The sequence below is a fragment of the Oryctolagus cuniculus genome, chromosome 1 (assembly GCF_964237555.1).
Source record: "Oryctolagus cuniculus chromosome 1, mOryCun1.1, whole genome shotgun sequence".
NCBI lineage: Eukaryota > Metazoa > Chordata > Mammalia > Lagomorpha > Leporidae > Oryctolagus > Oryctolagus cuniculus.
In genome coordinates this window covers 146,739,341-146,750,036 of record NC_091432.1, presented here as the reverse complement: position 1 = coordinate 146,750,036, position 10,696 = coordinate 146,739,341, and the positions used below count along the sequence as shown (strand labels likewise).

Sequence of the window (10,696 nt, the reverse complement as noted above, 5' to 3'; positions counted from 1 at the left end):
GAGTGGAAGCTGAGTGCTAGGCGGGTTCCTGGACCGCCCGCCTGTGGGGAGCAGGAGCGGGCAGTACTCGGCCTTCTGACCACCTGACCGCCACCGACTCAGCCGGCGGCGGGAGAGTTGAGGGTCTGGGCGGCTGGCCCAGTTGCGGGCCTGCCCTCTGCATCTTCGGGGCTCCAGCCTCATCGCCCTCTCAGCCCTCGGCGTCGCCGCTGGCGCCGCCGCCCTACCCGCAGGCCGCCGGGGGCCGCGGAGCCCATGAAGGCACGGGCCCCGCCGCCGCCCCCGCGGCGTTGCTGTCGACCCGGAGCGCCCCGAGCCGGCTCGGGCATGGCCGCGGAATGAGCGCGGTGCCGCCGCGGGAGCCGGAACGGAAAACGGCGTCGGAGCCCGAGGCAGGAGTCATGCCGGAGAAGCGCGCCGGAGCGCAGGCCGCGGGCGGAGGCTGGGTAAGTGCATCCAGGGTGCGGGTCTGCAGTCCCGGGAGGTTGGGCTGGGGTCCGGGACCGGGTACCTGAGCGAGCGCAGACCTGGATTTGAGGCCCGAGTCCGGGAAGCTGAAAACGCGCTGGCCGAGGTGCAGGACGGTGAGCGAGCGTGGACCCGGGTCCTGGGGCCCGAGTCCCGGGAGCGGAGTGTGCACCTGCCGGGGTATTGGGAACTAGGCGAACCTGGGCCGAGTGCCGGCGAGCTGGGCGGAGGCGCGCGGGTCCGGCCAGGGCTTCGGGGAGCGTAGTGCATCCCTCGCAGATTTTCCTCGTGACTTCTGCGCGCTAGGCAAAACTTCAGACGATTTGGTTGGGTTTTTTTTTTTTTTTTCAAGAGGTGCCACGGAAGTGGCACAGTGCATGTAAATAGTTCCGTTGTTTCTGAGTTCTTCGTCGCTGTGACAATCGGTACGATTATCGGGGCGCGGTTTCTGCCCAAGCCGACTTAGACTGCGTGTTGGGAGCCGTTAGGACCGCATTTTCGGCCCCAGGCTCCCGAGCAGCGAACGGGGAAGCAGGCGGTGGAGGCACCGAGATCTCCCGCGCCTTCCGCGTCCTCCAGGCTGACGAGCGATTGGCCGAGAGGGAGCTGCGGGTCCCAGAGCCCCCAGAGGAGCAGGTTCCCTGGCCGGCCTCTCTGACGGTGGAACGGGGAACCGTGGTGTAATTGGTCTAGACTGGGCAAAGCAGGCCTTGTTGGTGGCGTTTGCTTTTTTTAAGCATGGAGGATCTGTTATTTCTTCAAGGATTTTTCAGTGTTTTTTGGTCTGTTTAGAAACTGAAATTTGAAAAATAAGGGGTATCTGAGACCATGCAAAAGTTTTGCCAAAGAAAAATAGGCATTTTATGAAAATTAAGTATATGCAATAAACTAGATTTTTTTTTAGCTTAACATATCTAATTTTTGTCTGCTCAGTTTACGCATAGGCCTTTGGTGGTGTGAATCCCCGCTAGCAGTCAGGAGGATGGTGAAGGAGGAGGAGCAGTGAGTAGAGTGGAGACAGCAGAGCTGGTTTCCATCCCAGTCTCCCGTGTGCACTTGGGCTCTCATCCACAGCCTCCGAGACATATTAGCAGGAACTGGATCCCAAGTGGATCTGGAACTCCAGTGAGCATTCTGATCTGGGATGCCGGCATCCCAACTGGCTGCTTGACCCACTGGGCCACAACATAGGCTCCACCAGTCCCAGTTAAAACAGCTGTGCTCCCTCTGGGCAGGGTATTTGGCAGGCTTGGCCTTTGTACTGGCTAATCTGCCAAAAGGAAGACCTAGTTCCAGCACAGGTGCTCCCTATTTTTGAAAAAGCATGGAGGACACTTTATTTCAGAGGTCAGCTGTATGTAATGTGGAGAGCTCATGTTGTCATGGGGAGAGAAATTCTGTGGAGTTGATTTCTCTCATTTTGACTTAGATTTGTCATCTTCCTGATGCCTAAACAAAACTGAACCAGCAGCTCCTCCTGTCTTCCTTGAATTGGTGGGCAGTAATTATTTACCAGTGGCCAAGCTGATAACCTAGTGGTAGCTCCCTTCATCCCTTCCTATGCCTACAACAACCAGAGAATTCAACTAATTTTACTCAGTACAGATTTAGGGGTTTTTTGTTTGCTTTATTTATTTATTTATTTATTTATTGACAGGCAGAGTGGACAGTGAGAGAGAGAGACAGAGAAAGGGCTCCCTTTTCCTGTTGGTTCACCCCCCAATGGCCGCTGCAGCCGTCGCACCACGCTGATCCAAAACCAGGAGCCAGGTGCCTCTCCTGGTCTCCCATGCGGGTGCAGGGCCCAAGCACTTGGGCCAACCTCCACTGCCTTCCCGGGCCACAGCAGAGAGCTAGACTGGAAGAGAAGCAACCAGGACTAGAACCGGCGCCCATATGAGATGCCGGCACTGCAGCCGGAGGATTAACCAAGTGAGTCGCAGCTCCGGCCCTCAGGTTTAGGTTTTTATCCACTCCTGCATTCGTTTGATCATTTCTTGAGCATATTTGAACCAGTCTTTGACCATCCCCTTTGAGACCTTTGTTTATGTTACCCTACACATTGCCAATTTTTTTCACCTAAAGATAGACAACTTTTTTTTTCTTTTCTTTTCTTTCTTTTTTTTTTTTATTTTTTGACAGGCAGAGTGGACAGTGACAGAGAGAAAGGTCTTACAACTTTTAATGTAAGTAAAACGTTATGAGATTCTAAAATTAAAGCAATCAGATTTTTCATAGCACAGTGTACAGAAATTTACAAACTTCCTGTACAGAGTAGTATGATCTTTACTCTTGAGCAAGTTGCTCAGTACCATGTCAGTAATCTTCCACTACTTCCTGAAAGCTTTCTGCCAGCTGTTCACATTGCAGGCTTGCTTCTGTTTGCTTCATCTGGTTTGTCAGATTAGGCATGTAAATAAGGTCATTACTGCTGTCCTTAATTTTTTTTTCATTGTATTCCTATGCTTTACAGAATGAAAAACTTGCAGGTGGAAACACTATTAGCATAGTGATTAGGTGAGCGTGCTTGGAATCTGTTTCCACCTTTATTACTTGTGTAATATTGAATAAGTTGCACAGTCTTTCCTAATTAGTTGTAGTATTTACATGTTAGGATTGTGGGGTTGCTACAACCTGGAATCTAGTTAAGCCCTTAATAAATATTAGCTATGGGACTGGTGCTGTGGTGTAGAAGGTTAAACCTCCACCTGCAGTGCTGGCAGCCCATATGAGCACCGGTTTGAGTCCTGGCTGCACTGTTTCAGATCCAACTCCCTGCTAATGTGCCTGGGAAAGCAGCAGAGATGGCCTAAGTAGAGAATGGCCTGGAAGAAGCTCTTGACTGCTGGCTTCAGCTTGGTCTAGCCCTGGCCATTGTGACCATTTGGGGAGTGAACCAGCAGTTGGAAGAACTTTTTATCTGTCTCCTCCTCTGTGTGACTTTGACTTTCAAATACATAAATATTTTTTAAAAAAGGAATTATTCTGAAGCAAAAAATTGAAATCTGTATTTTTTTTCATAATATACATTTTTCATGAACTAGTTAGAAACCCCTCACATGTTCATATCATATCCCAGTACCCCCAAATATGTGTTTTTCCTACTTGAAGTTTCAGGCTAGTACTACGTCCAAGTGCTGTGTTCTGCAGCCCCCATGACTTGATTTCATTTTAATGTTTTGGTATTTCCTTTTAGCTTAGTTCCATGATACTCATGGCTTCAGATTCTTAGATGCTACCGACAATCACAGGGAGAATGGCTCATGTACGGGGGAAATCAATTGATGATATTTTTCCTACCTTATTTAGCAAGAAATCTAGTTCATCCACATCTTCACTGTCACTTGTTTGATTTTAGCCCTTCTGATAGGTCTAGTAGTATATCACTGTGGTTTTAATTTGTACCTCCTTTTGGCTAGTGATACAACATTTTTATCCCCTTTGACAAAGTATCTGTTCATATCTTTTGCCTATTTTCTTGTTGGGTTATTTTCTTGTAATTGAGGGATGTAAGTCCCTTATCAGATGTTTTGCAAATACATTTTTTTAAAAGATATTTATTTGAAAGGCAAAGTGAGAGAAGAGAGAGAGATCTTTCATCTGCTGGTTCAATTCCCAAATTCCCACAGCCAGGGCTGTGCCAGGCCAAAGTCAGGAGCCTAGAAACTTCTTTGAGGTCTCCCACGTGGGTGACAGGGACTCAAGCACTTGAGCCATTGCTGCTGCTGCCTTCCAGGATGCATTAACAGGAAGCTGAATCTGAAGCAGAGGTACCAGCACTCCCACATGGGATGCAGGCATTTCAAGTGGCTATTTAATCTGCTGTACCACAATACCTGCCAGTGAGTTAATTCTTTTGTGTGGTATAATGTATGGATGGAAGGTAGTTTTTTGCTCATAAATAACCAGTAATGTTATATGCTGAATTCTCCTTTTGCACCTTTGCAAAAATCAGTTGTTCAGGGACAGGTGTTTAGCCTGTCAGTTAAGGTGCCCATGTCCCATATCAGAATACCTGGGTTTGATACCTGACTCCATCTCCTGACTCCAGCTATCTGTTAATGCAGGCACTGGGAGGCAATAGCGATGGCTCAAGTGGCTGACTTACTGTCAGGCATATGGCAGACCTGGATGATGATGATGATGATTATGATTACATGTATGAATTCAGTTGACCCAGCATCCTTTGTTGAAGGGACTATTATTTTCTCATTGAGTTTGACACTTTCACCTAAGTCTCTTGGCCATAAATGTGTGTTTGTGTGTCTGGAGTCTCAGTTCTATTCCATTGGTGTGTGACTAGCTTTGTGCTTGTTTCACAGTATTTTGGTAATGGTAGCTTTGTAGTAAGTTTTGGAATTCAGAAGTAAAAGACCTCCAACTTTGTTTTTTAACATATTTGGCTGTAGGGAATCTTTGCAATTTCATATGAATTTGAGGATAAGCTTTTCCATTTCTGCTAGAAAGTCATTGGGAATTTGATAGGGAATGCTGTGAATCTGTAGATTACATTGGGTAGTGTTGACATCCAAACTGTGTTGAGCCCTTCCTGTGAACATTAATACCTTTATTTATCTAGGTATTTTGGAATTTTTCAGCAGAGTTGTAGTTTTAAGTGTAGTTGTAGTTGTTTACCTTCCTGATTAAATTTTTTCCCTAGATGTTTTATTCTTAGATGCTATTGTAAATGTAGTTATTTTCTTAATTTTCTTCTTGGATTGAATTGCTTACTGCGGGTATATTGGGACAGAACTGACTTTTCCATGTTGAGCTTGTATGCAACAAATTTGTTGAATTTAATTGTTCTAATAGCAATAGCTTCTTGTGTTTTTTTTTTTAATTTTCTATGTATAGGATCATGTTATCTGTAGATAGTTTTGTTTCCTGCTTTCCAACTTTGATGCATTCTATATACCATTACCTTTATTTATTTTTTTTATTAATTGACCAGATTGAAAATTCTAGTTCCATTGAATAATAGTGGTGAAGGCAAGCATCCTTGTTTCTGGCCTTAGGGGGAAAGTTTTTGGTCTGTTTTTGGCTATTGAATTAGTAACTGTATCATTCATAAATGTCTCATCATATTGAAGAAGATCTTTTTATCTCTAGTTTTTTTAGTGTTTTTATCATGAAAGAGTGTTGAATCTTATTAAAACCCTTTTCTCCACTACTAGAGATAATATTTTACCCTTAATTTTTAAAAAGTACTTATTTATGTATTTATTTGAAAGACAGAGTTACAGAGAGGCAGAGGCAGAGAGAGAAAGAGAGGTCTTCTATCCGCTATTTCACTCCCCAGATGGCCACAATGGCTAGAGCTGTGCCAATCCGAAGCCAGGAGTTTCTTCCAGGTCTCCCATGTAGATGCAGGGGCCCAAGCACTTGGGCCATCCTCTGCTGTTTTCCCAGGCCATAGCAGAGAGCTGGATCAGAAGTGGAGCAGCCAGAAATCAAACCATCGTCCATAAGGGATGCTGGCACTGCAGCACTACAGCGCTGCCCCCGAAAACTTTTATTTCAGTGGCAGACAAATGAGGAGCGGGGAGGGGAGAGATACACAGAGATCATCTCCTGTCTGCTGGTTCTCTTCTCCAACTGCTTGCAACAGGTGGACTGAACCAGATGGAAGCCAGGATCTATCTGGATCTCCTGCTTGCTGCCTCCCCAGGGTGTATATCAACAGGAAGCTGATGTACTAAATAGTCTTTCTCTTTTTTTTATGATTTATTTATTTGTTTGAAAGAGGGAGAGACAGAGGTCTTCCATCCCTAGTTCACACCCCAAATAGTCACAACAGCTAGAACTGGACAGATCTGAAGACAGGAGCCAGGAGCTTCTTTGAGGTCTCCTACATGGGTCCAAGGGCCCAAGTACTTGGGCCATCTTCTGCTGTTTTCCCAGACATATTAGGGAGCTGGATCAGAAGTGGAGTAGCCAGAACTCGAACTGGCAGTCACCAGCCCCTCTAAGTAGTGTCTTAACTGCTAAATCAAACAACCTGCACCTCCCCTTTATTTTAATATATATTACATTGATTTTCATGTTGAGTCATTTTTACATTCTGGGAATAAATCTTTTGGTAATGGTATATAATTGTAATGTGCCCTGACATTTGATATGCTAGTTTTTTGACTTTTGCATCAATTTTTTTTTCCTTAAGATTTGTTTAATTTCTTTATTTGAGAGGTGGAGTTACAGACAGTGAGAGGGAAAGACACAGAGAAAGGTCTTCATCCACTGGTTCACTCCTCAAATGGCCACAACAGCTGGAATTGTGCCGATGTGATCTGAAGCCAGGAGCCAGGAACAACTTCTAGGTCCCCCACTCCTGCTTTCCCAGGCACATTAGCAGGGAACTGGATCGGAAGAGGAGCAGCTGGGACTCAAACCAATGCCCATATGGGATGCTGACACCACAGGTGGAGGATTAACCTACTGCGCTACAGTGCTGGCCCCTGCATCAATATTCTTTCTTTCGTTTTTTTTTAAGATTTATTTGAAAGCCACAGTTACACAGAGAAAGCAGAGGCAGAGAGAGAGAGGTCTTCCAACCACTGGTTCACTCCCCAAATGACCCCAACGGCTGGAGCTGCGCCAGTCCGAAGCTAGGAGCTTCTTCCAGGTCTGCCACATGGGTGCAGGGGCCCAAAGACTTGGGCCATCTTCTACTTGCTTTTCCAGGCCATAGCAGAGAACTGGATTGGATGTGGAGCAGCCGGGACTCAAATCGCTGCCATATGGGATGGCGGCACTGCCGGCAGTGGCTTTACCCGCTACACCACAGTGTCGGATCCTCAATATTCTTAAGGGATATTGTTCTGCAGTTTTCTGGTAGTGTAAGATAGTTTCTTGTCTGGTTTTAATATTAGGATAATGCTGGCCTCATAAAATGAGTAGAAAGTGGTCCCTGCCTCTTTTTTCTGGAAAAGTTTGAGAAGGATTCTTCAAATGTTTAGTAGAATTCAACAGTAAAGCCCTCTGATCTGGACTTTATTGGGAGGTTTTTGATTACTAAATCAGTCTCCTTATAAGTTATAAGTTTATTCACATTTTATGTTTCTTAATGATTGAGCTTTGGTAAATTGTGTGTTTCTGGGAATTTATCTGTGTCAGCCAGGATATTCAGTTTGTTGGCACACAATTGCTCATGTTATTCTGTTGGTATCTTTTATATTATTGTGATTTATTATTGTGATTTACTTATTGTTTGTAGTAGTGTCATCACTTTTTTTAAGATTTATTTATTTACTTGAAAGGCAGAGTTACAGAGAAGAAAGAAAGAAATATATTCCATCTGCTTTTTCTATCCCAAAATGATCAGAATCTGTACCAGGTTTCCCAGATGGGTGGCAAAGGCACAGTTACTTGGGCCATCTTCTGCTTTCCCTGGCACATTAGCAGAGAGCTGAATCAGAAATGGAGCGGCTGGCACTCAAACCAATAGCATTATGGGATGCGGGCACTGCAGACAGCAGCTTAACCCACTGTGCCACAATGCTGGTCCCTGTATCTTCACTTTCAATTCTAATTTTCTCTTATTTGTGTCTTTTTTGCCTGTCTACCTAAAGTATACTTGTTATCTTTGTTCATCTTTCCAAACAACTTTCAGTTCCACTGATTTTTATTTATCTCCGGTCTTTTATTCTCTTCCTTTTACTAGCTTTCAGTTTGTTTTGCCTTTCTTTTTCTAGTTCCTTATTGGTTTGAGATTTTCCTGCTTTTTTAAAATGTAAGCTTGATAGCTATAAATTTTCCTCTCAGTACTGCCTTTGCTATATCCCATAAGTTTAAATATGTTGTGTTCTTATTTTCACTTATCTGTATTTTCTAATTTTCACATGATTTTTTTCTTGGTTTGTTGGCTTAAGAGTATATTATGATTTCCACATATCTGCATTTTCTAGGTTTTCTTCTATTACTGATTTGTGGCTCCATTCTTTTATAATTGGAAAAGATACTTTGCATAATTTCAGTATTTTTAAGTTTATTAAAACTATTTTGTACAACATGCTGTCTACCTTGCAGAATGTTCTGTGTGAACTTGAGAACTTACTGTATTCTGTTCTTGTTGGGTAAAGCCTTCTAGATGGCTCTTAGTATTGAAGCCTGCCTCCTTACAAACATGGCTAGATGGTTTATCCATTATTGGAAGCAGTATATTGAAGTCTCCAACTATTAGAATGATTCCTTCTTCAATATATGCTTTGTATTTTTGGGGCTGTCATTTGATGCTTATTTGTTTATGATTGTTATATCTTCTTGATATATTTATCCTTTTATCAATATGTAGTGTCCATTTTTAACAGTGTGTTTTTAGGTTTTTGGTTTTTTTTTTAAAGATTTATTTATTTGAAAGGCAGAGTACTGACTGAAAGGGAAAGAGAGAGATCATCCATCTGCTGGTTGACTCCCCAAATAGCCACAACAGCCAGGCCTGGATCAGGCCAAAACTAGGAGCTCTAGGGATTGTGTTCTGGTCTCTCAAATGGATGGCAGGGACCCAAGCTCAAGGGCCTTTTTTTGCAGCTTTCCCAGGTGCTTTAGCAAAAAGCTGGATAGGAAATGTGACTTGGCACTCTGACATGAGATGTCGGCATCACAAGCAGTGGCTTGACTCGATGTGCCACAATGACAGCCTGAACGGTTATTTTTTTTATTCAAACCACTTTTTGGAGTTATAATTAGTCTGTAAAAAGCTGTATGTATCTAATATATGAAATTCAGTAATTTTGGAAATAAGTCTATGACTGTCTGAAATCAACACCACCATAAAGGCCATGGATATAATATTTGTCATAGGAACACACAATGTAAGATCTGTTCTTACATTCTATCCCTCAGAATTTTGGTTGAAGGGAGGATTGGTTCTAGTACTTTTTGCATCCATTTCCTTATATGATATGGATAGTCTTTTCATATAACCTGTTTATATCTTCCCATATACTTGAAATCATCTCTAACATTTTTTAAAGATTTATTTATTTGAAAGGCAGAGTTTACAGAGAAAGAGGGAGAGACAGAGATAGAGAGATCTTCCATCCACTGGCCAGAGCTGGGCCTGTCCGGAGCCAGGAGTCAGGAGCTTCTTCTTGGTCTCTCACATGGATGGCAGGGGCCCAAGCACTTGGGCCATCTGCTGCTGCTTTCCCATACGCATTAGCAGGGAGTTGGAAAAGAAGTGGAGCAGCAGCAGGGTCTCAAACTGGTGCCCATATGGGATGCCGGTGTTAGAGGCAGGATCTTAATCTGCTGCACCACAAGGCTGACCCCTCTAAATTATTTTTAATACCTAATACAATGTAAATACTATGCAGATAGTTATTATTTTGTTTTGTTTAGGGAATAATAAGAAACTTTTTGGATTTTTTTTCTGAATATTTTTTATCTGCATTTAGTGGAATCTGCAGGTGTGGAATCAAGGGAATACGGAGGGCCAGTTGTATAAAATAAATATATGGTAGAGCTCTAGGACTTATTTATCTTAAGTAACTGAAGTGTTGGTCTCATTATTTTACAAAACTTAATAAAAATAGCATGCCATAAAAAAAGACACAGAGACTAATGGAATGGATAGAGAAGCCAGAAATAAACCCACTTATGTATAGTCAACTAATGTTCAGCCAGGACACCATTACAAAATGGTGAAAGAATCATCTCTTTAATTAGTGATAAATGAAAATTGGGTATCTACATGCAAAATAATGAAATTGGGCTCTTATTTTACACCGTATACAAACATCAGCTCAATAGGTTAAAGGTTTAAATATAAGACCTGAAATCTTTAAAAAGTTTTGAAAAAAAATTTTTTTTGATACTAGCGTAGTGACTCAGCTCTCTCCGTTTCTGTTAATACAGAATGTCATTGTTTGTCCTTCCAGAGCAGGTATTTGGGTGATTCTCTTTAAACATCTATTCTGCCAATCTCTGCCTTTTGATTGGCGTGCTTGATCCAGTCACATTGAAAGTTACTACTGCTCCCCAAGCTTGACCCCGCTCCTTCACTGCAGTGTTGCTGGTTAAGCTATGGCCTGTGATGCCAGCATCTCACATGAGTGCCAAATTGTCTCTTCCGATCCAGCTCCCTGTTAATATGCCTGAGAAAGCAGCAGCAGATGGCCCAAGTGCTTGGGCCCCTGCCTCCCATGTGGGAGACCCAGATGGAGTTTCAGGCTCCTGGCTTTGGCCTGGCCCAGCCCCCTGCCCAACCCCAGTTGTTGCCTCCATCTGA

General features: G+C 43.4%; 1 protein-coding gene across 4 annotated transcripts in view; it reads left to right on the top strand.

Annotated features, from left to right (window-relative positions):
- Positions 1-22: 22 nt before the first annotated feature.
- Positions 23-10,696, top strand: part of MFSD14B (major facilitator superfamily domain containing 14B) — a 69,554-nt gene continuing 58,880 nt past the window's right edge. For 2 of the 4 annotated variants that reach the window (XR_007924521.2, XM_008256805.4), the window contains exon 1: positions 193-446. Coding sequence is in view for 2 of the 4 variants with exons in the window: in XM_008256805.4 (XP_008255027.2) it covers positions 339-446 (108 nt within the window). In the remaining 2 variants the exon portion in view is untranslated. Of the gene's footprint in view, positions 447-2,620; positions 2,655-10,696 lie in introns of those variants that run through there. The other 2 variants (XM_002708223.5, XM_070050249.1) reach the window with 2 other exon arrangements.